A 27,283-nucleotide genomic window follows, 5' to 3' on the forward strand; every position below is an offset into this window, starting at 1 on the left:
CCCAGGCAGGAGAGGGGCAGCGGGACAGTCAGGTGGGAGGCGGCGTGGGGCATAGGGCATCCAGCCACGCAAGGCAAGCCACATCACCATGTTGCATGACTGAGCTGGACAGTCCTTCCCACTTCCCGAATCCCAGCAGTGACAGCACCTTGGTAGAGGGCCAGGACCGCTGGAGTACAAAGCCCCACAGACCCAGCTCTGAGAGGACACTCAAAAGCAAGAGCTTCCACTTCTCAGGATCACTTGGGGCGGAGAGATGCATCACCAGGGACAGGCAGGGGGCAGGGGGGCAAGGCCAGAGCCATGTCCTTGTCACGGCTACCCCGGGGGGGAGACTCAGGGAGACCCAGGCTCCCATCTCAGCTCTGCCGCTGACCGGTCAGGTGACCCCACGCGAAGCAATTCTCTCAGCCTCCCTGTCCCAATGTGCAAGATCAGTCTACCTCGTTGAGGCTATCGTGGGAACGAGATGGGTTACACCCGGGCAAATGCTCAGCACGACGCCCGACACAGGCGCCCGACAGCTGTGCCTCACCTGAAGTTGTGATGAAGCTGCAGATTGGGAGTAGAAGAGGTAGCCTGGTTCATGGTGCCGATTATGTAAGGGCTGCGGGGATGGGAAGGAAAAGAAGGCTCGGTGAGTCAAAGGTGAGCCAGGGAAGGTGCTAGCGGAAGCCCACAGCGCCCGCCCGAGCAGGCAGATGGCTGCTTGCCTCCCCAACCCCGCCCGCGGACCCCGGGCTGCGGGGGCAGCGTGCCCACGCAGCACACATCCCGTAGCTACCATCCTCTGGGGACCATGGGGCCCGGAGCTGTCCTTTACCATTTCTGGTCCTTGCAGTTGAGCAGCCCGTTGAAGATCTCGCCCAGGGAGCTGACGTGGTGCAGGTTGTCCAGGATGATGACGAGGGGCATGTCCCCAGCGCTGTTCTCGCTGCCGCACTGGTCGGCAAGGTTGGACAGGTACTGGCGCAATTCCTGGGGAGGTCGGGGGAAGACTCAGCGGGGGAATGCTCCCCAATAAAGACGCACGTGCTCCAAGCCTTTACTTTGCCCAGGTTCACACAGGTGGAAAGGCCCCTGAGGAGGCTGTGGTGAGCCTGTGTTGAGGCACTGTGGGTTGAGGCACAACCGTGCCCAGGCACGGTTGTGTTCCCTGCTCCTAACACTTCTCTGCAAGGGTTGCTGTTTTTCTTGATGTTGTTTATGATGCCGACCTTCCAGAACATTCCCAAGGGCGGGTGCCTTATACATGTCTGTACTCCCACAGCACCTGCCTGAGAGCCACTCACACAGAAGCCCCTGATGGACGGATACAGCAAAGGAGCGCTCCCCCCGCACGGCGAGTGCCATCGTAAACAGACGGCCAGCGGCACAGGGGAGAGGGCCTGCATGCCGAGGGGGCCCTGGATGGTTGGACGAAAGGTAAGCTCTGGGCTGAACTGTGGAGAAGAGGTAGGGGACTGGCTTGGGTTGGAACTAGGATGCATCCCAGCACGGCTGTGGTTAGGGATGTGGGTCAGAAGAGGAGGAAGAAGGATAATAGTGCAAACGAGGAACAGCTGAAACGGCGGGCAGACAAGCGGCGAGGCACCAGAGTGCCTGGCTGCTAGTGTTACCATCTAACAATGGTGGCCAGGGACTTAGAGTCTCACACACAGAATCTCTGCAGCCCCACAGTCACCTTCTTGGGTGGGCACTGGGCTTCTCTCCATCTTACCAATGAGGAGGCTAGGGCACATCGGAATCAGGGGCCTGGCTCCAGACTCGGGCCTGCCTCGCTGTGGGCTCCTCACCACACCATGGTCCCATGCACGAGCCCGGTAGCTCAGAGGGAGATGCTTCCCCTCCCTCCGACAAACACACACACAGGCCACCCTTTTAAGCCCAAGTGTGGCTTGCTAGCATCAGGAAAAGCCCCACTTTTTAAGTTACTAGTGATTTCTTCTTCCTTTAGCTCCTTTCCACCAGGGGTTCGTGGCCTCAGATACCTGACAAGGACAGCGTTTCCAGAGCCTTCCTTCCCCTACTCAGGCTTGTGGGGTATGGCTGGTAAGCTGCATTCTACCGAGGGTGCTGGTCAAGGGGAACTTGGGAAGGGGCTCAAATCTAGCCTGGGCTCGACCCCCAACCATGTGTCTGGGGGGGGATACTTCTCTCATTGGTCCTGGGACAGGGTGCTTTTCCCTAAGTGGGCTCACACAGAGACTCTGGGCACTGGCACTCTGAAAACTTCTACTTCTACCCCGACATCAAAAATCACCCAGCAGACTGAATGGCGCAGATTCCCGGCCTGCCAAACATACTGAAAGCCGTCATCTGGGAATAAGGTCCAGCAATCTGTATTTCGGAGCATGCCAGGTGATTTGTAAGGCAGAAGAGTCATTTCCCAATTGCCTCTGACTCACCAGTCCCCTCGCTCAGGGCCAGCGCGAGCAAATCATCCATCACCTCCCACTGCATGAGCAGCAAACAGGATTGAGAAAGCACTTCCTGGGACCAGGTCAGACTTCCCCAGGGGTACCCATGAAGCAGGACTGAAGCCTGATGCCAGCTCTGGAGTCTAGGACTCTGACTTACACTCTAGTCCACCGCTCTGCACCATTAAGGGGTCCTAGGCACATCCACCCACCTCGAACCTCAGGTCTTGCCTCTGTGACATGAGGAGCCACGACCTCCCCCTCGAGGGTACTAGCGTGAGGCAGCCAGTTTGCTGGTCATGGGCAAGCGGTCAGTGATGGGAGCTGTTACTGTGCATGTCCTCACCATTCCTCAAAAGGATGTTTCATCCGGAGAAACAAGAGCGCCAAGTAAGCACGTGACAAGTTCTCAGCAAACCAGAATGGATGCTTCTGGGGTGCTCCTAAAGGACTCCTAGTACTGGGCGTCCCAGCCAGCTCAGAGTGGGCCAGTGAGAGGTGGGCCACCTCTCCTTACAGGTGGCACCCCTGGCTGCGCCTTCTGCTCTGCCATCCTGACGTTCTCCACAGGCTTCCGCAAGCCCGAGTGAGCCCACACGGGTGACCCTGCTTCCCCATCAGGGCAGGGGTGGCCTTGATGGCCCCAAAAGGGCCACTCGCTGCAGGCCGCGGCTGAGCGGAAGCCTCCACAGGACCTCCTCACCTTGCTGGACTTGTGGTCCACGTTGAAGGTGGCGATGACGCCGTCGGTCAGCTCCCGGCCCTCCCGCAGCACGAGGTACTCAGACAGCCGGTTGGCCAGGTAGGTCTTCCCGGTGCCGCTGGGGCCGGAGAGGATGATGCGCCGGTGCTCCACCAGCAGGGACACGTAGCGCTGCAGGATGGGCTTGGGGATCAGGGACTCGAACACCAGCGCGTCCAGGCTGTTCTCTGTGAGCCCTGCGTTGAAGAGGGACAGGAAGGGTCTGGAGCCCTGTATGACAGGTGGCTCTGCACGTGCCCCCGGGACTGCCGAACTCTGTCCATGGCAGCCACTCCCCCGAGACCTCTGCCCATCCGGGTACACGGGAGGCAGGGCACAAGCAGCCACGGCCGTCTGTCTGCTCATAAGCACTGTCTGGCCCGACACCTGGTTTGGCCGACTCGCCCAGACTCAGCGTCCACTCCGGCACCCAGGCCCTGGGGCCCTGTCTGTCCTCTGCAGAATTGCTAAGACGCTGGGCTCTGCTTGCCTGTCTGGATTTACCGTGCTGCTGCTGTCTGCCCAGACCAGACTCGAGTCTCCCACGTCTGCCAAGACCCTGGAGTGGCCGGTCACCCTGTTCTCTCTTGTGCCCTAAGGCACTGCTGCCCACACTCAGATATGCCACAAAGAAGGCCACCCCTTCATCTTGAGAACGAAGAAGTGCAGTTTGATTGGGGATGTGACGACGGGTAGGGGAAGCCGAGAGGCTACCCAGCAAGACCTCTGAGTCTCAACAATGTCAGAAGGAAATGTATCTTTCCCCTTTCCTAGGTGGGACCGCTCCACCAGTCAGGGCTGTTGGTTTTTTTTTTTTTTTGGTAAAGATTTTATTTATTTATTTGAGAGAGTGAGTGAAAGAGAGCATGAGCAGAGGGGAAGAGCAGAGGGAGAACCAACCTGGGCCTCGGTCCCAGGACCCCCAGGATCATGACCTGAGCCGAAGGCAGCTGCTTCACAGACTGAGTCATCCAGGTGCCCCGGGGCTGCTGGCTATTTATTTATTGGGAAAACTTTCATTTGTAGTCAGAGAGAGAAAGAGAGCATGTGGTGGACCCCAAGACCCTGAGATCATGGCCTGAGTCAAAACCAAGTCAGATGCTTAACCTGGTTTTTTTAAAACAACTATTTTCTTGATATCATTCTCAAAAGAAGATCCATCCAAGGTCACTGTCTAAAACCTAAAACAGTTTTGTTAAAACTTACCTTAAGAAAACTAGCGTAGGTAGGTAAAAAGTCAAATGAAAAGCATTTATTCTATTTTATTTTTTGTTAAAGATTTCATTTTTAAGTAATCTCTACAACACCTACTGTGGGGCTCGAACTTACACGCCTGAGATCAACTGAGCCAGTCAGGACCCCCATTTATTCTGTTTTATCATATAGTATCTTTCTTCTACAAAATTATTCACTGCAAACAGACCTCACAAATGCATTTATATGCTACTTTCCAATCCTCCCCCAACTTCTGAGAATAGCCCCTACATGCAGGAGACTATTCCAGAATGACCATGATGAAGGTTTCTAAATGACTTATCTTCTGGGTACAGGCCTAAGACTTCCCTGGTACCGAGCTCAGGGTACCCTACACTGGCTAGAACTCGATGCAAAGTGTGGAATGCAGGGTCTCTAGTCTAAACTTAATCCTGAGACAGGAAAAAACCCACAGAAATCTCTCTCTACATACACGCTGATGCTCTTTTGGTCTTTCGCGCTAAAGCCCCCTGGGAGTGACTATTCTGCCCATGAACTCACTACAGGGTGTGCCCAGCCACACCCCCACCCCTGGGACCACTGCAGTGGACCGTCTGCAGCCCACGGATTTCAGCTCCAACTCTTGTATAGTTTATGGTGTCCTGAAGGCAGGGGTTAAAGCGCTGCTGGAAAACAGAAGTCAGGTGTTGCTTAAAAATAAACCTGAAGGGATCCCTCGAGATGTTGAACAACCTGGTGTGCTGACCATGGTAGATTGGGCTGGGATGGGGGCCGGGCACATTCCACCTTGGCAGACCATCTTGTCCCGGTTTCTACAGAGGGCTGGTCTCTGTGACAGATCACTCCTTTTACCCCTCAGTGACTGTAGCTGTCACCTCCAAGTCACCCACGCTCACCAGCACAGATGAAACGCAGTTCAAGCCCGTGACAGATAAGGCTTTCCCTGAGGGGGTTCTTGTAGAGCGGCACTGTTTTTGGTGTGCCTAGTACCCCATCCTCCTGCCCCTTCTAGTAGGACTCTTCTTTTTTTTTTTTTTTTTTTAAAGATTTTATTTATTTATTTGTCAGAGAGAGAGCGAGCACAGGCAGACAGAGTGGAAGGCAGAGTCAGAGGGAGAAGCAGGCTCCCTGTAGAGCAAGGATCCCGATGTGGGACTCGATCCCAGGACGCTGGGATCATGACCTGAGCTGAAGGCAGCTGCTTAACCAACTGAGCCACCCAGGCGTCCCTAGTAGGACTCTTCTTGTGGGGAGCTCATTCCAGGGCCTTCAAGTGGGGCTGACCCAGCACCTTCAGTACACAAGGGCCCGGGCTGGGCTAAATCCTCTCTCAGGCCATGACCGGTTCAGTGATGGCTACTTGACTCAGGTGGGCTAGAATCACCTGCTGGAATTTTCTGTCCCACTTTTCCAAAAGGACATTCTCTTCCTTTTAGGTTCCCCAGCCAGAAGGATGAATTGGGGCTACCTGGGCCATTTCTACAGCTGTGCACAGAGCTCAGAAAATATGCCAAGCTGAGGCAGGACTGGCTCTTAGGGCACTGTCGGGATGCCTGGATCCAGCCGTGTTTGAAGTGCTCCTGCCATTTTCCAGGTGCATTTGTTCCCGCTAAAGCTATCTTTAGCATCCAATGCCACACGCGTGCAGTTTTGCTCATCGACATGGTTAAGAAGGCTGTGTGTGAGGCTCGCATGGTAACACTGTACTCGTCCCTGGCAGAACAAGGTAAGAATTCATGCTCCTAAGGAATGGTGGGGCGCTTCTGAAATACCTTCCAACCAGGAAGCGAAGCTTACGTCAAACAACCCCCAAGATGCCCTGTTAAAACTATAGTCAAAAGCTGTGCCTTGGGGTGCCTGGGTGGCTCAGTTGGTTAAGCATCTGCCTTAAGCTCAGGTCATGATCCCAAGGGCCTGCGATTGAGCCCTGTGTCAGGCTCCCCGCTCAGCAGACAGCCTGCTTCTCCCTCTCCCTCTCACTCTCCCCTGCTTGTGCATGCTCGCTCTCTCTCTCTGTCAAATAAATAAATAAATAAAATCTTAAAAAAAAGAAAAGAAAAAGCTGTGCCTTACATAGTAAGTATAGTGTTCCTTAATCCATTCTTTGGTGGAGGGTAAGGGGAAGTTCATAGACTACAGGGGAAAGGGGAGGTTTGCCGTCAAATATATTTGTGTCGGATTGGATTCAACAGCCTTCTTCCCGGTAGGAGTCCATGTATCCAAGGATGGTGTTAGTGCACCCGTACACTCCTGTCTTCCTGTCCCCTGAATACACAATGATGCAGTTTGCTAGACTCATTTGGCCAGGATACTGCCCCTACAAGATCCTCTGTGGGCTGAGAATCCCTTGGCACGCACTTTGGCCTGGGGCCTAGCATCCCCGGGTGATAAGGCCGCCGGAGACGCCAGCAGGGCCGTGCGTGGGTGAGAGCGGCTCCCACCTGTAGAACGGGACCATGTCCAAGGCCGGCTGGCAAGAGCAACCCACGGGTATCAGTGGAGCCCTGTTTCCGCAGGGCTATTAAGATGCCAACATCTCAGAGTCATAAGGCTTAATGGGACCTTTTGTTATATAATTTCAGCAATAAACTAAAACTATCTGCTTCCGGCGGCGGTGGAAAAAGCTAAGGGCTGTTGAACTTGCTTAGGTAAGAGCGACTGTGATTGCAGGAGTTAGAGAAGCCTGCCCAGCCCCCCACATGCGTGCAAACCAAACGGGGGGCCACGGTTTCCTACACCAAGTCACAAAACAAAAACCGCAATTCCCCAAAAACCCCGACCTCCGCCGTCGGCCGAATTACCTTTGACGGTCACAGAGATGGTCGTGTTCTCGCCGACCAGATAGCCACAGGGAAGCAGCTCGGGGGTCTCCGAGGTGTTGCTGCGCTTGATTTCCCCAATGCTGTAGCCCAGAACACTGTCTGAATTCAGCCCCAGCTGACTCACGGGGTCGACGTGGATGATGTATTCCTGGGAAGAATAAAGTCAAGACCCCATCAAAGATGTGGCTAGAAATCTGCCCGTGACTCATGTTTTCCTTGCGAGGGATTTCTGATCATCTTCTCTCTCAGTTGATGCCTGGGTTGAAACCGAGCTGTGGAACGAGAAGTTTCGGGGTGGGGAGGAGGGGAGGGGAGAACTTTCTATGGGGACGGCGTCCCGAGTACCACAGGCCTCTTTAAGTATGGATTTATTTGGTTAGTGACGTGGAGGGAGCCCTAACATAATCATGAACGTTTAGTCTGGGTGAACCAAGCAAGGAAACGTTAGGCTGCTTTTCTTCAATTCAGCTGAAATCCTGAAGACACCAGGGCCTGGGAATAGTGCTGGAAAACTCGTGAGAGAGAAATTCTGACAAGAACTCTCCACCAGCCCCTCCCCTTGGCTCAGAGCAAACACCACACGGATGATAAAAGGAGCAAACCCCAGGACTGCAAGAAAAAAAAAAAAAGCAGCTTTTGATCTTTAAACAGGAAAAACTGTGTTTAATTTGGAATGTACGCCCTCTGAGGTGAGTGACCAAAAGGTTTTAGGTCAGTGAACCTGGCCTGGAGGTCTGTAGGCAAGGAGGTAGCTGGATGGTGACCGACGTAGAATTATTAAGGACAGGTCTCACGACCTTTAATGGTCTCACTTCCCTCCCCTTGATGCCCACAGGCTCTTTTCAGCCTAAACTGCTGTCTTTTTAATCCGAGGATGGCCCAGCTCCCCATCAGCAGAGCTCAGTTTTGGGCTCCAGGCAGCAGGTCAGGTCTGCCTCAGCCATTTCCATCTCTTGCCCGGTCACATTTCCATAGCCTGCCAAGATGGGCAATGATCTTTGGCTGGAGAATAGGGCTTCCTGCATGAGAAGCCACCTGAATCTAGAAGCTAGAAAGAGACTGGAGTGTACTAGTTAAGTCACGTTCTAAAGTCACACCAACTCAGCTGGGTCAACATGGCTGCATTCTAGCTCCATGACCTTGGGCAGGTGACCTGAGCCTTACCTTCCTCCTGTTTAAGTGGGAAAATAATAGGACCTTCCTCACAGGCCTGGAAATAAATCGGGGCTAATGCTAGCATGGTCTCTGGCACCAAAAATGCAGGCTACCGATATTACTCAACACTTAAGATTGCTGACTCCCTTGAGGACAGTAGAAAAAAAAAAATGTCCAAGAAGCTTCTCCCAAACCACCTTCTGTTTGAGGTTCACCTCAGGTGAAACATCTGGTTATTCCAGTGATGTGACTAGAGCAAATATAGAAATACCAGTCTCTTTGACTCTGGCCATCGATCAGATGTTAATGTCACATAAAGCAAAAATCATTCACAGACTCTGAAGCGTTGGCTGGGATGCTGGGCAAGTCGGATCCAGTCCCCGGGAAATGAAGAATGGAAATGGCCCTGGCCACAGGGTACTCAATCCAAAGTATATTCTAAGTCAGTTCAATATTCAACTAGCAGTTCACCACGCGAGGCTCAGACAATTGCCTGAGGCCAGGGAAACGGCTCTCACAGGCTGGTCAACCACCGCCAAGGGTAGCCAGGAGCAGGCTTGACCAGTCACCAGCCAGTACTCACTATCCTCCTGTTACTAGAAGTGCCCAGAGACTAGCCCCAGCAACACAAGGATAGGGGCAGACCCAGGCAGTGGCCATGTTCCGGACACAAACCACCCCTTCCCTCCCTGAACCCGGGCCCCCACGCTTCAGGCAGACAACCGTAGCCATCCTCTTAGACACTTACTTTGAACAGTCGTCTAACCACCCCATCGAGCACATCCCACTTCGTCTTGCCACTAACTCCAATGCAGCCAATAAGAAAGAGGTGTGGTCTGGAATCCTAAGGGTAAGGAAATGTATGCAGGTGAAAAACAGGCCCATCTTTTCTGACACAGTTTAGTAAGGACTCAGATTGCCTTAGAGCGCCACCAATGGTTTGAGAGGGGAATAAAAGTCCCATTTGTTATAACACCAGACACACCGTAGATGGAAAACAGTCATCTTAAAAACTTGCCCTGCTCTCTTGCAGAAACAGTACTCCGTGGGTCAGGAAGAGAGGATCTCCTCTCTGGAATCGAGAACCTTCTGAAGGTGTGCCGTGTATAGTGCAGAGATCACGTCCCTGGCCTGGAATGCTCTCCCTTCTCCTATCTGCCATCTCTCCCTTTCCAAACCTTGCTTGCAAACTCACCTCTTCCAGGAAGCCTTCAATGATTAACCCATCAGGCTCAGAGCTCACATTGCTTCACTGGTTCTGTACCGAACTGATACAGGAACATATTCTGTATTTATTTACTTTTAGGTATTCATGTCTTATTTGTAAATCAAGTTTACCTCCTTGTTAGATCTTAAACTCCTTCAGGATAGAATATGTTCGATTCTTTTCTTCTTTTATAAAGTTTATTGCTTTACTGCTAATTAAAAGTTAAAACATACTCAATTCAGAAGACAAGGAAAACTCTGGGAAGTTGACACACAAAAAATACTTTTTCTATGTCTTTTGAATTTTGCCCACAGGGCTCTCTGCACAGGGTAGGGCTCACGAATCACAATGATTCAAGAAAAATTAATAGAATATTCCATTTTGTTGCATTTTAAAATCTTAGCTCTGACAGGCTCATAGGGATAGAGAATTAGCAGAGGGACAGCAAGGGGTGGGATGTATGTGGCAGTTAAGCAAAGTCAGCAGAGAAAAGAACACCAGCCTTACGGTGAGATGATCTGGCCTTACTAGTCACCCTGTGACCTGAAGTAAATGACGCCTGGGTGACAAGTTTCTCAGCTGTAAAACGGAGGGGACGCCGTCCAGCTGACCCGCTTCACCTGGATCCTGCAGTGATCCAGAACAATACAATTTCTCAAGGGACTCAAGCTTCTGTAAAATGTAGAATCGACCTCTTCCTCTTGAGGATCACTGGATTAAGGCACATCCCCAGGTGTCCCCTGAATTTTTTATAAGAACGCTCTAAGAATGAATTTTCCCCTTGAGAGTCCTATCATGCCATGACTTAAGCTCTGAAAACGGACCTCTTCAGATTTATTTTTATATATAAAAATATACGTATTTTTAGGTTCGATGAGGAGAAAAGTCACTGGCAGCTCCAAACTCTGGGCCTTCCCCCTTCTACAAGACCGGAGGGCCAGCCACACTGTAGAATCCTCTGGCAAAGAGGGTCTGGCCATAGACGGCTCTGCTGCGGTGGGCACAGCAGGCTCCCAGGCAGTCAGTCCTCCACGACAAACAGCATGTCGGCAAGGATGCCAAGAAACAACAAACAAACAGCTGAAGAGGACTTGAAATAACCGCTCGTGAAATCTTTCTTGCTTCTCTGAGAGAGGGTCATTTCAGTGTCGTGTGGACTGAACCAATGACGAAAAGTCAACTCTGCCAACCCCCACCCCTACTCCCCAAATTGTCCCTAGTGTGGGTGTGGCCTCCTCAGGCTCTGGAAGAGAACTAAAACTACTCAGAAAACTCAAGATTCCTCAGCCCGGGGAGTCAGGCCGCCCCACCAGCTTCACATCAGCCACCGCGGTGTCCCACCTTGTCTGCAGGCTCTGAACCCTGGACAAGACTGGTGCATTGGGTCGGCTTGCCTCTGTGCCTTCCGTGCTAACTGTGCTTAGCTGCCTTCTTTCGGGACACATTAAAGTCAGAAAAGCCGTTTCCGACGGACGTTAGTGTTTCATTAGTTTTGTGCGAGTGCAAGAGGGGACGATTTTTAGTATTATTAGACTTTCCAAACACGAGAGGGAGGGAGGGGCCGTCTGCTCACATTAATTGTGTCAAAATGCTGCCGGGGATTGTGGTTAGTTAAGGAAAGTGTTAGTAGGACCTCCGAATCACCTTGGGCGTGGAGGTGATGCGGTCTGAGGAAGCCATCACTAAGCTAGGTAGTTCTACCTGGAGAAGGGACAAGCAGAGCGGGGAAAGGGATCCAACTAACCTCCTTCCACTTCATTTCCTCCTGAAAGCTGACAACTATCTTAACATGCCTGCCTCCTTCCTTCCGAGCCGAGCATTCACCAGTGTCATCCAGCAACATGTCTGCGAATGGAAAACATCAACAGCCTTAGGCACATGGGGACAGCAAAGCCGGCCTCCTGACACCCCCGCTGCTCGTTGGCACCGCAGCAGGACAAACCAGGTGTCGGGGTGCAGGGACGTGGGGTGGGGTAGGGGAAGGGGAGAGGGCAGAATGGAGAATGCAACCACAGAAACCAATGGTGGACCAACCAAAGAACCAGCAGGCTCACGATGGGCCTTGCCAAACGGAAGTGCGAGGCAGGGGCTCAACCAAAATGAGAGCAACGTAGCATTATGGATAGGAAATCAAAGCATCAGCCTCCATATGCTTACAAAGAAAACCTAGCTCGTGTAGCTCATGATGGTGCTGGCCGGGAATCCATCCTGAAGGCAGGAATACCACAGACCAAGCCATTGCCCCAGCTGCGACCAGCTACTGTGGGGTTTTTATGCAGCATTCAGCTTGTGGGTCAGCCTCTTAAAATGGATCAAACGGAACTCAGCATGGCGGACAAGAGGATCCAAACTCATGGCTTGGAGAACTGGGGGCACTGGAGCAAAGCATGACAGCAGTCTAACGGCTGAGCTCATGTTGGTAGCAGACGCACACCCACACACACACACACACCCCAAGTGCACACACGCCTGTTGCCTCTCCATTTCATCTGTTCATCTGCTTATCTCGGGGCTCTTACTTGGAGACTGGAGTGCCAGCTGCAGGCCCTGACCTGCCCCTGGCCCCGGGATGCCACTCACCCAGGCTGGTTGACTCCGTGAGGTTCAAGCTGTGCTGGGAGAGGCCCATGGACTGCCTAGGGGAGGCCGAGAGGGACACCTGGGAGGGTGCCCGGCTGCAGCCACTGCCTTGAGACTCGGACTTCAGGCGGTCGTTCTCAGCTTTCAGCTTCTCTATTTCACTCTGCAAAGAGTATGGGAGGGGTTCGCTTACTAGGTGGATGGAACACAAACAAGCATCTTCTGGAGCAGGAACTGGAAAGTCCCTTGCAGGGATCAGGTGGGAATCCCAGCCGAGGCCCAGCCAGTCACACCATTGGAGAGGTCCGGCCGCACTGGCTGCTCTTGGGTACACATAAGACCTGTCTGGCGAGGCAAGGGCCACTCTTGTGGAGAGCTGGCCTTTGGAAAGAATCAGAAATGCTTCCCAGAGTCTGTGGAGTCTTTTTTTTTTTTAAGATTTTATTTATTTATTTGACACACACAGACAGAGATCACAAGTAGGCAAAGAGGCAGGGAGAGAGAGAGGAGGGAGGCGGGCTCTCTGCTCTGTGGGGCTCGATCCCAGGACCCTGAGATCATGACCTGAGCTGAAGGCAGAGACTTCAACCCACTGCGCCATCCAGGCGTCCCTGCTGTCTGAGTCTTAACTGAGAGTCTTACAATACAAGAGGTTTGTGAGACTTTGGGCTTGGCGAACTTCTTTTCTGTAGGGCTCAGAGCCTTTAGGAGCTGCTCTGCATGGTGGGGCTCGGAGGTGGCAGAGTGTGCAGCAGTCCTGAACACAGCTGAGCCAGGAGTTCTCCATTCACAGAGCCTCTCATGGAACGAGTGTCCCATGGAACCTCCTTTGGGAAACGCTGGTTCTCCAGTGAGGCCCCATGTGGCAGAGCCCATAGGGCTCTTTTTTCTCTACACGTGTGTAGGGAAAACCTACCACATGCACAGCACTGGAGCTACATCCAGAGAAAGAGACACAGAGAAAGAGTAGCCAGAAGACCCAAAAGCCTTCTAGTCTGAGGGGGAAGGGAGGAGGGGCTCTAAGAACACATTTGCAGGAATCCAGATGAGGGCGCTAACTCTTGCAGACGCAGGACCCGGAAAAGCTATGGAGAGAGGGAGGCTAATCCTTGAGGGACGTGTCTGGTCTGGCCGTGCACAAGGCTCTCCCCGCAGAGGGAACACTGGGACTAGGATAGAGAAACCTCTGGTGCAGGCAAAGGGAGCAGTCAGGGGCTCTCTCTGGCTGAGGAGTCTGGAAACTGGAATTGCGAGTGGGTGGGTGGCAGATTCTGGGTACAAAGGATCCCATAGCAATCTCTAAGACCAGAGGAAGGAGACGGCCGCAAGCAAGACGGGACGGCAGAGCTGCTGGAAGGCACACAAGACAGGGACGCACAGTTTCGCCATTACTCTGAAAAGAGTCAACTTTGAGGGCACCTGGGTGGCTCAGTGGGTTAAAGCTTCTGCCTTCGGCTCAGGTCATGATCTCAGGGTCCTGGGATCGAGCTCTGCAATGGGCTCTCTGCTCAGCACAGAGCCTGCTTCCTCCTCTCTCTCTGCCTGCCTCTCTGCCTACTTAGGATCTCTGTCTGTCAAATAAAAATAAATAAATAAATAAATAAATAAATAAATAAATAAATAACAGACTCAACTTTGAGCAATCCCGGGAAAGGCATGAGAAGAGGAGCCTTGCTACTTTGGAAAAGAAAGAAAAAAGATAAGAGTGGAGAAACAGGTTTGAAAGGCAGAGGGCTGCCACCTTTGGCAGCGCTGGGGGGTGTGGCAGAGAGCAGCCCCCTCACCACTCCTTCCCAGACAGCCTGGGGCTTGGGCCCCCGCTCCAGGGCTCACCTGCATCCTGTTCATGGCCTCCCGGAGCTGGTCGAGCTGGTGTGCGGAGCTGAGGGCTTCTAGGCGGATGTCCGTCAGCTTCATCTCCTTGTCTCTCAGCTCATTTCGGAGCTGCATGACCGTCTCGGCTTCACTATCGATGCACTCTGAAATGCTAGGGAAGGAGAGGTGTTACTGATGGGAGCAGCTCTGGGTTCAGCTCCTTTGAGTCCTCCACTGACCACTGGTCCCTGTCCGTCAGCAGGTTTGTTCGGCAGTCACCCCATCTGACCAGCCAGCAGGGATTCCCAGAGGCCATGATACCAAAGCCTGGAATTTACAGACTGACTTGCTTCTCTGTGCTCTTTCTTGGCAGAGGTCAGCCTATTAGGATGGCTTGGGTTGCCTTTCAGCAAAATTCCAATAATCTGGGATAAACAGCAGCGGGCAAAAGGGAGTAGTAACCCTCAGGGTTTGAAACCGGCCCTCCATCCCAATGTGTACACAGCTGGGGCCCTATAATGACTTTGCATGGCCCTTGAGATATAAATTCACTCAGAGAAGAAGGGTCAACTGTCTGTTTTAAAGATCAGACACTCTAAGTTCAGACACCTGGGGGGTGACTTTTATTTGCTCAAAAGTGAAAATAACGGAAAGACTCCAGTAGAAGGTGTTAATCTACTCTGGGTCGCATTCTAAAACTCAATCTTTGGGGCGCCTGGGTGGCTCTGTGTGTTAAGCCTCTGCCTTCAGCTCAGGTCATGATCTCAGGGTCCTGGGATCGAGCCCCGCATCGGGCTCTCAGCTTGGCGGGGAACCTGCCTCCCCCTCTCTCTCTGCCGGCCTCTCTGCCTACTTGTGACCTCTGTCAAATAAATAAATAAAATCTTTAAAAAGAAAAAAAAAAACCCTCAATCTTTTAAGTGTCTTAAGAGTAACACTTTTTCCTTCCCCCACCTGCCCACACTGCTTCCTAAGCTCATCCCAAGGAAGAGAAACCTCTCAGATCATCAGAGAGCAGACAGGAAGATACGACACAGCAGTCCCAGTTTTATGTGAAAACTGAACAATAGTGTGAGGTTCGATGTCCTTCCAGCTGCGTGCCAGATCGGGACCCCGTGGAGTCCCTCTGTCTTAAGGGGTGGTCCTCCTAAGCTTAGGTTTGCTGTTCAGATACCAGGCAAGCAGCACTAAATGGAAGATCATAAAAGTCATAATGAATGGCCATGCTAGTAAAGGGGACCCTCAAAAAAAAAAGTCTGTTGATTTCAAAGTTCATTGGATCTGGGGTTAGGGGTGATCCAGAATAAGCAGCTTTGACATTTCTTGGACTGAAGATAGGAAAAAAGGGGGAAAAAACCAAACCAAAACCAAAACAAAAACCAACAACCACATTCAAAAAGTTACAAAGCTGAAGCTGATGATCTCCGAAGGACATGGTGAGTAATTGTGGAGCCCACTCTCCAAGACCAAGTCCTGGATTTGAGGCCAAAAAAAGCCTGACCTGTAAAACTGGTTGAGGGTGTGGAAACGTTCATTGCCACAGGGAAACCATTTATAATTGTTAAAAGAGATGTAATGTATTTGGGGGCAGAAAGGACTAGAAGAAAAGTTTAACACCTGCATGGCCAAATCTTTTTATTGTTATTTTCTCAACCTGCATTGAAGGGATTTCATTTGAGAGATGGTAAGAGAGGAAAACTATCTCTGATTTTTAAAAGTGGTTAGTGGTCGGATAAAAATATATGTTTATAAAAAATAAAAAATTTTAAAAAAATGTGGTTAGTGGTCAAGGAAGTTTCTCAGCTTCAAAATCTTCTAAAACCTCTAATAAACACCAGAAAATGTTATGATTATTCCCACTCCATGCCTATGAGAAACTAAGGTGAACAGATCTGGGATAAGAGGCTAGAACATGACTTCAGATCTTTCTCTCCCCACCCCGCCACCGCTGTGCTTTGACTAGACGATGGTTTATAAGGTTTGACTATATAGTCACGCCTTTTCTGGTTTGCCAAGGTTTGCAGCGGGAGCTTGCAAACACTGGTTTCTTCTTGAGAGAGGAGTATGGTTTCCTGGTTTAAATGGAGTGTGAAGTCTGAAGAAAATTCCATCATGACACTCCACTCTGCTAAACTGTGCCCCGCACAGACCTTGCAGGCTCTAATTCAGTGCAGGGAGTAGTTGGCTTTGATTCACACCGTCAATCTGGTGTGTCTGGCCCTCTGGGGCAAGTGTTTTGCCCCAATCCCCTCCACATGGTCTGTGCCTTTCCCCAAGAAAGCTTTTGCAGCAAGAGAGACAAGACTTCTTCAGCACCCACTTTGTGGGATAGAACACACGGGCTACTTTGCAAAACCTGGCCAATGACTTGGCAAAGAGAAGCAAACTAAGATCAAGTTTGTGTTGAGAATAAGTGCGCAGAGAGTACTGTGCTCCCCGAAAATAGCCCAGTTCTCAGAAACATACAGCTGCAAGGTGACATGGGAGGGATGTCCTACTCAACACAGAGAGGATGTTCAAAATTAAAGTTCAAAACTTTAATTTTCTAACAATCTCTCTACCCAACGTAGGGCTCTAAGCCATAACCCCAAGATCAAGAGCCTGGCAGAATCCACTGCCTGAGCAAGCCAGGTGCCCCGAAAACTAAGTTCTTCTGTAACAGTCCCAGCTAAGTTTTAGTCTCTAACCCTAGCGCCCAGGTTCCTTCCACGGTAGCCTTCTGTTACATCTCTGAAGATTTGGTTGCACTCAACAGGTTACTCCCTGCATGGCTGCTGGCTGCTCCAGGACCAGGGTTCTCTGCATCATTTCCAGTGCCTAATCACACTGACCAGTATGTAATAGGTGCTCAGGCAAATGCTTACTGAATACACGAACAACTGTGCCAGCTAGCCGAAGAGTATCAGTTTGCTCCATCCACTACTAACTCCATGGAGATGTATTACAATTATCCCCTTTCAAACAGGGGGAGGGTGAGTCCTGGAGAGATTACTGTGCCCGTGGGAAAAAAAAAATCAGGGTAACAGAATCAGGATAGAATCTGGTGCGTCTGCTTAAGTCTAGAACTGTATCCAGCAGGCACACAGTACATGCTCATCCACGTCATGGACCACTTACTGAAGCAACCTGATGTCGATTTTTTCCTACTCAGTCCCTACCATGTTACTCCCCTATTTCCGCTGTCCCGGCCAGATGCAGGGCTGGTGGCATACCTAATTTTAAATGCCTCAAGTGTGGGAAACACTGTTTTCCCACACCACCATTCCTTTCGCCCACAGGGTAGGCACTTTTCTGGGCCCCCGACTCCTCTGCCTTGGGTTTCTTCTTTGAACTTCCTCTCACTTCTAGATTTGCACATTCTTACAAACCCTTCAAGGTTGGAAAGAAGCATTTGCTTTCTGCCCACCCGCTGGAAAACCAGACCAAAAACAAACATCTCCACTGTGCATGGATGCTGTGGAATGCTGGAGAAGGGGAGCAGACCAGAGTCTGCCCCGCCCAGTCCCTAAGGGGAGAGCGGGTTTGGAGGCAGCGTTTCTCGGGATGGCTGCCGGGAAGGCTGCTCAGCCAAATGCGTCACCCACTCTCCCTCATTCTCCCCAACTGCCTGGCAGCATGTGGTCCAGCGACCGCCTCCCTCCCAGCAGTTTCTTTTCTCTGCTTCCAGTTTTCTTCCCACCTCTCCCCGTCTCACTGGCTGCTCTCCTTGCGCACCCTGTGGTCAGAGCACCCCGAGCTCAGTCCTTGGCCCTCTGGCTCCTCTCTATCTTTATCTAGCCCTGTGGAGAATCCTCCAGGTTCTCAGCTTTCAGGACCACCTATGAGCCCATGTCTCCCAGATCTAGACCTCCAGGAGCCCCAGGCTGGTTGGCATCTCCACATGGGTGTCTGCTGAGCAACTCGGACTTTACACAGTCAAGCCAGGGCTCCTGATAGCCGCCCTGCCCTGCCCTGCCCATGCCTTCCATCCATTCCAGAAACAATGCTTCCACACACCTAGGTATGCAAGCTGCAAATCTAAGAATATTCAAGGATTCTTCTTCTCTTTCTTTCACACCTGACATCACCACATGCTGTCAGCTTTCTTCTAGAACACATCTTAAAATCCATCCAGGACTCACTACTATGAGTTACTTCACCTAATATCTAAATGTCTGCAAATCCAACAGTGCCTACCTCCCTGTGGTTTATACTGTATTTTTTAGGGGGGGTGTAGTGGGGACAAAGAACAAATAACTAATAACTTGAGGAAATCTACATGTCAGGTGGTGACACGGGCCATGGCGAGAAACAGAACACGGCTAAGGGGGTGATGGGGATTGCTGGCTGTGGGAGGGGGCTATTTTATGCAAGGGATGCAGGCAAAGCATTAGTGAGAAGGAAACACTGAGCACCTGAAGAAAGAGAGTATCTAGGGGAGGAGTGGGACAGGCAGAGGACACAGAAAGGACAAAGGCCCGGGGGTGTGTGACTGGAGTGTTCCAAGGACAGGAAAGAGCCCACAGTTGGGTGGACAGTGGGGGAGAGTGCTATTAGTGCCTTTACGTGGTTGCCTTACTTCCACTCTTGCTCCCCCGAATTCCTTATCTGCAGGGAGCAGACTGATCCTTGTGAAACATGCATTCAGATGATGTTACATTCCTGCTTGGAACTCTCCGGTGCACGGGGCACCTAGCTGGCTCAGTCAGTGGAGCATATGGCCCTTGATCCTGGGGTCATAAGTTTGAGTACCACACTGGATGTAAAGATTACTTAAATAAACTTGCGGGGGTGAGGGGAACCTCTCCATAGGCTGCCTGAGTAGCTCAGTCCGCTAAGTGTCCATCTTTTGATACTGGCTCAGATCATGATCTCTCAGGGTCATGAGATCAAGCCTGAGATAGGTCTCTGTGCCAAGCCCGAGATTCTCTCCCTTTGCACCCTCTACCCTGTGTGGCTGTCTCTCTAAAATAAATAAATCTTAAAACAAAAACAAAAACAAAAAGCCCAAAACACCTCTCCAATGGCTGATAACCCATCACACATAGAAGCAGATGCAAATTTATTTTGACTTCAGTGCCTCCCATGTTCTGGCCCTGCCTCCTGCCATGGCCTCCTTCTTGCTACTTTCCTACTTCCTATCATGCAGCAGCCATACTTGCCACACAGTGACCACCCCTCCCAGCCACACCCAGCCTGTCTCCACCTTAGGCTCCTTGAGCTCTCTGGGGGTTCAGGAAGGCTGCAGGGAGCCTATTTCCTTCCCCTCCCTGGTGCGGAGATTTCACTTCTTCCCTTGTGGGTGGGACAGCCCTGCTCAGTGGACTGGGAAAAGGGGACATGTCTCTCCAGGCCTGGCCCATAAAACTCTCCTGCACTATCTCCCCTCCCCCACTTCCCACCTGCTGGCTGGACACAGACTTCTCAGCAGAGAACTCAGGTCCTGTGGGATGGCTCTTGCAGAAGATGGAAGGAGCCTTCTGTGGCAGGCTGCCTGCTGATTGACAATGCATACCTGTCCTAGGTTCAGAGTGAACCAGAGATCAACAGTCCCGTGTCAAGCCACGGAGCCCTGTGGCCGCATATGTTACAGCAGCTAGTGTTATGGAGCAGAACTTACCAGTGTGGTCCCTCTTATCATGCAGATCTCAGCTGGAATATCCCCTCCTTTCCTGGCCACCCCATCCACAGTTGCTGCCAGGTACTCTGTGTCCCAACACACCATTTTAATTCCCAGTGTGAACCCTTAGCTCATTGTTTTCTACTTTATTCAGATTTCTTTCATGTCTGCCTCTCACCTGAGGATACAGGGTCTATCAGAATTGGAACTTCATCCGTCTGGTTCACTGCTGTACCCGGTACCTGGCGTGGAATGAGAGCAGGAGCCAGGAGAACTCGTGGCTCTGCTGTTCCCTGTCACTCACTTCCTGCCTTATGTGGTGTTCAGGCAGTTGGTGTGCTGCAAAGACTCAGCCGAGCCCCTCATCCACACTACATGCACCCATCCCATAAGTCAGCCATAAGTCACACAGGTGCGGCTGCTGTCTTCAGCAGGGTGGCCTGCTGGCTAAGTGGATTTAGGGACAGCTCCCTACATCTGGCCTCCTGAGATGGAAGGGGCAGAGGAAAAAGGTCCTTCATGCATAGTATCTGACTGGGCCCTCACAAGTATTTAGGGAAGTAGATGAAATTAACCTCATTTTCACCCATGATGAAACGGACATGTCCAGATACCCACTTTCTTATCCAACCTCAGCCAAAGTGGCTCTCTTCTGGGCATGGTCTCATCTCACTAACTGTCCCTGCAAAGCACGTGGGCTGCCGTTCTCTCACTCCTGGCCTGGTATACCACGGCCTCTAAGGGAGTTCCATCCTAGGGGGCAGGGGCGATCCTTCTCACCTCTGCAGGGGGCTGGCTGGCTGTGCCACCCTCTGAGCTGACACCTGGGTCCCCATCTGTCCATCTCAAGCCATTCCTGATGTGCTCCTGCCTCTGGAGTCTGGGCTGTTCTTTTTAGATGGGACAGAGGACTGTCTCCCTACACCCCTAATGGAGCAATGATCAGTGGGTGCTCAGTGGAGACCATGGGAGGTTGGCTGGGCAAGAGAAGAGGACTCTTTCCATCTACGTACCTCAATGCCAAGGGAAATGGCATCTAAGCCAATGTCACATGAGCAAACACTTGTCTCATTTAACAGAAGCAGCTGTGTTCCTGAAAAGCTCTTTACAAATTGACTCATTTAAAATTTACCAGGGGAGTCCCTGGTGACCAATCATTTTACCAAATATAGAACCCTTTGGTAAAGAGAAATATATCACTGAGTCTTCTCCATTTGTTAAACTTCCAGTTGCTGAGGGCTGACCTCAGAGAAAGAGTCAACACCAAATTTTGATCAGAGAAGGATGGCAAAATCTCTTTAAGTCTTGCCACAAAAATGAGCTAAGGGGCGCCTGGGTGGCTCAGTGGGTTGAGCCTCTGCCTTTGGCTCAGGTCATGATCCCAGGGTCCTGGGATCCAGCCCCACATCTGGCTCTCTGCTCAGCAGGGAGCCTGCTTCCACCCCCCCCCACCGCCTGCCTCTCTGCCTACTTGTGATCTCCCTCTCTGTCAAATAAATTAAAAAAAAAAATTAAAAATGCACTAAAAATTTCAGCAAAAACTAACACTCATAACACTATCTTCCCCTCTCAGCCAGATGGTTGTAGCCCTTTCCCATCCATTTACCTCGTCTGATCCTTACGATCAGATAAGGAGCCAACAACCATTATCCCAGTTTGACAAATGAAAACAGGGAGGTTAAGCCCTTGCCCATGACCACTCAGTGATGCCATCAGACCAACAATGGAAGATTCCTCTCTCTCTCGACCTCTCCAGCCCTAAAGCATTAGAAGAACATGCCCAGTCCTATGAAAGCATGATGTACAAAACTCCAAGGAGAAGATGAATGGTAACAGGACACCTCTCCATTCCTATCTGGGAGGGCTCCCGGGGGCCAAAGGCATTGTCTGACCCACGTGCATCCCCAAGGGACAGACTCACAGGGAGTTGGAGTGGGAGCCCCTTAGCAGTGGCGTGGAACCCGTGGACCCGTTGTGCGGTAACTTGGGTGAGGAAGGCAATGAGGAATCGGTCATCTCCTCGATGTCAGAATGAGAGGATGCGGACTTGGGGGACTTCTTCTTCCCAAAGGCTTGCTTGAAGGAGCTGCGTAACTGAACACACGAGACTATCAGTCAGGGCGGGGCTGCAACCAACACTCAGGCCTTGGCCGAACAGAGACATGCAGACAAAAGAGCAATTAATTCTCCCACGTGTCCCCCCGACCAATGACAAAGGTTCCCAACAGCTCTCTTGAATCAGTGCAGTAAGGGAAGAAGAGTTATCTGGTGCTGACAGCTCAGAGGACTGGACCTGTGGGTGACATTCCATGCCTACTCCTGCTTCGAGGCTAGATGCCAACAGCAAGACAGAGCCTGGCTCAGCAGATGGATGGCGGGAAGATGAGGTTACACAGCAACAAAGCAGGAATGCTCAGACATGGGGACGGATGCAGAGATTAGTCATATCAATGGATGGGTTAGCTTGGTATCTGATATTAACGTCGGTCTCGCTTACCTCATTGACCTGCCAGGGAAAACGCAAGCAAAAAAAATGGGGAAGGGGAAGGAAAAAAGACAATTTTTAACAGAGAAAGCCAGTGACAGGGAAAGCCTCGGACTTTTCAGACACAACATGGCCAATAGTAAACACCACACACAGAGAAGGTTTCCGGTAGGAACATGAATCTTCCCGAGCATTACAGGCGTCTTCCTTCATTATGAAAGGAAAGGAACAGCGCTTCGGGGAGTCCCTACAAGCCAAGTGCTTCCAGCTTCTTTGGTGGAAATGACTGCCCCTGACCTTCCTTTGATTCTCACACTTCTGTCTCTTAAGGCCTTATCTTTTTTTTTGGCATGTCTGTGTCTTCTTTTCTCAGCAAGAATAGCTTCACTGCTGCACTAGTCCCAACATGGCTGTAGTGCCTTCGGAGAGATCTACTTAGGAGTTCCTGCTGTCCTTGTATACACATAAATGATAGAATAAGCAGGGAATTAGCCATCTCAATTGCTACTCAAAAAAAAAAAAAATAGGTATTTCTAGGAAATTTATTAACTATATTGGGGAAAAAGGAACTGGCATATCACAAATTCCCCAAATTATGAGATGGAGCTGAAAACTCTGAGAACATAAAGAATTAAAGTGCAGGGTCTTGGGGCGCCTGGGTGGCTCAGTGGGTTAAGCCGCTGCCTTCGGCTCAGGTCATGATCTCAGAGTCCTGGGATTGAGTCCCGCATCGGGCTCTCTGCTCAGCAGAGAGCCTGCTTCCGTCTCTCTCTCTGCCTGCCTCTCCATCTACTTGTGATTTCTCTCTGTCAAATAAATAAATAAAATCTTTAAAAAAAAAAAAAAAAAAGTGCAGGGTCTTCTCCGAAAGCGATGATAAGCATGTATTCTTCTAGACCAAGAAACTTAAGCTTTGTTTTGAAAAAAGGTCTTTTGAAAACTAATTTCCATTTTACTAAAACCTTTTTTCTGAAAACACCTTGGCGGTTTTCTTAGCCATTAAGAAATTCTGAAACAGGCCATTCTGAAATAGTTACTGGGATTTTTTTGCTCATCAATATTAGATCCATAAGGAATGACACATCCAAGTGAGGCTGATCGAGAGCCCAGTTCCTACTTTTCATCAAATTTCCAGTTATAGAAACAGAAGGATCTGGCACACAAACCACCAACCTCAAGACTTGCCCCTACCTCTGGCAGAGGGCCACATGGAGGAGGAAATGACAAAGATTAGACAGAATTCAGCTTCGAGATCATCTGAGAATGCCCACTCTCTATCTTCCCTTCTACCAACAATCAAGAACTGTCTTAGTGCAAGTAAATAAGTTTTAGTTCTTGAACTGGAGAAAATGGATAAACACGGTTTTTCATAGAAAATAATTCTCTCTCATCACTTTGATAATCAAGTCAGACCATATTTTACCAATATCATATTGGAAACAGCAACATATGTTAATGCTATTCAAGGCATAGCTGATGAGTTGACTAAAAGCCATTAGTAACGAAGAAAAAACCTTCATCAGAATGATGAGAGGGTCACACTAAACTGGTCTTACGGTCTTTCAGCACAAGTCATCAGCAACCGGAATTCCTCAAACTGCGACTGCTCTATGGCCAGACCTCGCCACCCATCCAAGATAACACAAAATGAGGAAGAAGTGTATGGAATGGATGAGGACACTGAGGTTACAATGGAAACACGATGCTGTCGGCACTGATGGATGGGGTGCTGTGAGCACTAGCCTGTTTCAGATCAACCTGAACTCTCTGCACTGAAGACAGGGAGCAGCAAAGACCAACCAGAGCTCCCCAGCCTTGACACAACTATAAATGGGTTGGTAGGAGGGCACCTGGCTGGTTTGGTCCGTGCAGCATGTGATTCTTATTTAATCTCGGGATCGTGACTTCAAGTCCCATGTTGGGCATAGAATCTACTTTAAAAAAAATTGGGTGGGTGGGTGTAATATTCCCAGGAAAATGGGAAAAAGCTGCTCAAGACACTACTGTACAGGAATTTGAGTGGCTCACTGGGATTAAGGAAACATAGAGAAACAATACACTGGAGACTGGGTCTATTAAACTTGGCATTTTGAAGTACAACACCCCAGTTTAAAACCTTTCACTAACTCCTAATATCTACATTATGAAACTTTCACTTTAGAGGGCACGGTTAAAAACTGTTCGGAGAAAATTGGTTTCATGCCATAATTGGTAACTGTGTAAAGAAACAGATAAGGATTCTGGATAATGATGGGGTAATTAGCAATACACACTCCAATAATAGTAATAATAACGAAAAAGAAACCAACGAAGAGTAACTTTGCTCTAGTACCTGGAACTTCGCGGCTAACGTTACGAGGAGGAGGAAATGACACGTATATGAAATGAAAGATGAGTATGTCACATAAAATCTCATGGAACAGAAAACTCCAAGATGGTGGTACTTTTGTGAGTCCTGGTATTTGGCTGAGCACAACACTGATTTTGGTAGAAACATACCCACAAGCTTCTTTGGATCCACTCCCAAAGTTCTATGCTCTGGAGTAAAGAGCTAGCCCGGGGGCTCTTTCTGGGGGTTGGGGTGGGGATACTGGTCTGCTGGTACCCACGAAGGTCTCTGGTTGCACACTCACCCAATTCTTTCTCTTCTTTTTCTTGGAATCACTCTCTACGTTGCTGCCCACGCTGGAGTGGCTGGTGGCACTGTTGATGCTGGACACGCTGTCCGAGGAGTGTTGTCTGCGGATACGGAGGTCTGCCGACTGTGAGGTGCCGTTTCCTGGGGATGCAAGGCAGGAGGTCAGCAGCTGTGGCCTTCAGCCCATCCCTCTGTCCCAGGGAAAATGACTCTTACACCTAAATCCACACACCCGGGCACTGCTGGGTATTTCCCATTAGACATGAACTTCTGCTCTCAGCTGCTGGTTTTAAGATCCTTGAATAGGTCCACGCTGAGCTCTCTTCAGTCAATTACCTGAGGGCCAGACCAAGCCACTCCACCAAAAAGAAGCCAAGGGAGGCTTCGAGAGAGAATTCCCTGCCCCTGCCACCAGCTTTCTTAAGCTTGAGACCAGGACCCGATGACGTTTCTGAACTGTGGCAGACACCTGTGTTGTCGGGGTGCCCCTCACCACCCCACTCTGCCCTGTATGCTTCTGCCTCACTAGCCTTCTCTTGACCCCTCGGGAATGCCAAGCCCATCTCATCTCAGGGTCTTAACGTGTGGGAGCCCCTCTTCCTGGTACGTGTTCTTTGCTCACTCAGGCTGCCAGTCCCTTCCATTTCAACTCTGTCATCACGTTTCAGAGACCTGGTATCTGAAATCACGGAGATGCCAAATACAGGTTGTGGCCAGTTTTCCGCACAAGCACAGAACTAAACCCGCAGCCTACTCTTTACGAGCACTGGTTGCGGAGTCAGAGAGACCTGGGTTCTAGTCCCACTTCATGAATCTTACTACTGTGACCTCTGGACGGGGCTCTCGCCCCCGCAACCCAGTGTTCTCATCAATCCAATGTGGAGAGGACCAGCACTGCCCTTGTAAGGTTGTCATGGGAGGAAAACGAGAGAGTGAATAATTTACAACACTGAGCAGAGTGCTTAGAACACAGTGCGTGTCCCCTAAATGCTGGCTGTCACTGCGACTTGTACCATCACCAACAACATCACTGCGGTGGGAGGGAACTCGTCCTCACAGCCCCATCTGGCCCCCAGGTAAGATACACACGCACGAAGCAACTGACTCAGAAACACTTCCTTGGATGAACACGAGATGCTCATTTCAGGCTGGCCCGTGTCCACATGTAAATATAAGGACACCAGCGAAATTAAGCAAAACACTTTTTTTTTTTTTTTTAATTTTTTATTTTTTATAAACATATATTTTTATCCCCAGGGGTACAGGAGCAAAACACTTTTGACACTTCACCCATAGAAACAGATTTTCTTCCATTTTTGAGCTACATCAGGGCAGAGACTGAGCTGAAGGAGCTATCTTCCTAGAGGCCTGAAGTCACGGGCCACAAGTGTCCTCCTCCCGGGACCATCTGACGGACAGGGACATGCACCCCGGGGCAGGGAGGCTGCGGCACACGTCATCAGGGGAAGGTTCCTAAGGGCAGGCAGGTTGTTGGTCTGCAGGCTGCCCCCCCTTCCTTTACCTTTGCAGTTGAGCTCTGGCGTGTTAATGACCCCATTAATGGCAGCCTGGGCAGCTGCGTTCTGTTTCTTGAGCAGCTCGATGGTTTTCCTTAACTCATTCAGTTCTGAGTCCTGAGGAACAGCAGGAAATATTGGTCATCCTACAGTCATTCTGTACAGAGTCCACATGAACAACAACTCTGTTTCAGCACGGAGCAGAGAGCATGAAGGAGTTCCACAAAACCTCTGTCCCCTCCCAGAGGATGGATTGAAACACACCAGAGCAGCAGAAATGGGGGCACATGGGTGGCTCTGTCAGTTAGGCGTCTGCCTTCAGATCGGGTCATGATCTCAGTGTGCTGAGTGGGGAATCTGCTGCTCTCTCTGCCCCTCCGCCCTGCTGGTGTTCTCTTTCCCTCTCTCCCTCAAGTAAATAAAATCTTTTTTAAAAAGCAGCAGAAACAGGCCTGTGAGAGATGAAGGGCTGCGGCCACTCCACACCCCGCCATTAGGATCAGATGTGCACTCAACAGAGTACAACTCTTTACGATTCGATTCCAAGAGTTCAAATACACGAACATCCATACCCTTCTCTGAAACAAGAGATCGTCAGTTTGGAGCTGTGCTGTCAGTTCTAAGCAGGGAGGGGAGGCCTTTACCTTTTGCTCAGCCGTCATGGTCAGACTCTGGAGCCTGATGGTCATGTTCCCAAGACTCTGTTCAAAGGCTGCCACCAGATGGGCCTGGAGAAGGAAAGACACAGCCTCAGTTAGACTGCCTCGCAAGGCAAGAGGGCCCAGGGGGTGCTGGGTCTTCAGGGCTGAAATCCTCACCGGAGCCCCGTGAGTTAGCTCCCGTCTAATTCTTCAGCCCCTGGAGCCCCACTTTCCATCTTTTTGAGATCCAGTCACTCCAGCTCATTGTGTCCTTAAAGACCCTGTGCTTCTTCCCACCTTAGGTTCTTTGTACCTACTTTCCCCTCTGCCTACAGTGCTCTTCCTCCACTGTCTTCCTGTCTGGTTTTTTTTCTTCTTCTTCTTTTTTTTTTTTTTTTTTAAAGATTTTATTTATTTATTTATTTGACAGAGAGAAATCACAAGTAG

At 50.5% G+C, this 27,283-nt stretch overlaps 1 protein-coding gene across 7 annotated transcripts in view; it reads right to left on the reverse strand.

The window, feature by feature from the left end:
- NAV2 (neuron navigator 2) overlaps positions 1-27,283 on the reverse strand; it is a 722,564-nt gene that overhangs the window by 14,305 nt on the left and 680,976 nt on the right. For all 7 annotated transcript variants that reach the window (XM_059407175.1, XM_059407119.1, XM_059407156.1 and 4 more), the window contains 12 exons: positions 26,840-26,923; positions 26,201-26,312; positions 24,674-24,819; positions 21,477-21,649; positions 13,975-14,128; positions 12,142-12,304; positions 11,306-11,406; positions 9,103-9,198; positions 7,179-7,347; positions 3,124-3,359; positions 824-978; positions 536-607 (listed from right to left, as the gene is read on the reverse strand). In XM_059407175.1, the coding sequence (XP_059263158.1) occupies positions 536-607; positions 824-978; positions 3,124-3,359; positions 7,179-7,347; positions 9,103-9,198; positions 11,306-11,406; positions 12,142-12,304; positions 13,975-14,128; positions 21,477-21,649; positions 24,674-24,819; positions 26,201-26,312; positions 26,840-26,923 (1,661 nt within the window). The remainder of the gene's footprint in view (positions 1-535; positions 608-823; positions 979-3,123; positions 3,360-7,178; positions 7,348-9,102; positions 9,199-11,305; positions 11,407-12,141; positions 12,305-13,974; positions 14,129-21,476; positions 21,650-24,673; positions 24,820-26,200; positions 26,313-26,839; positions 26,924-27,283) is intronic.

Source organism: Mustela nigripes, chromosome 1, assembly GCF_022355385.1.
Source record: "Mustela nigripes isolate SB6536 chromosome 1, MUSNIG.SB6536, whole genome shotgun sequence".
In the NCBI taxonomy this organism is placed as follows: domain Eukaryota; kingdom Metazoa; phylum Chordata; class Mammalia; order Carnivora; family Mustelidae; genus Mustela; species Mustela nigripes.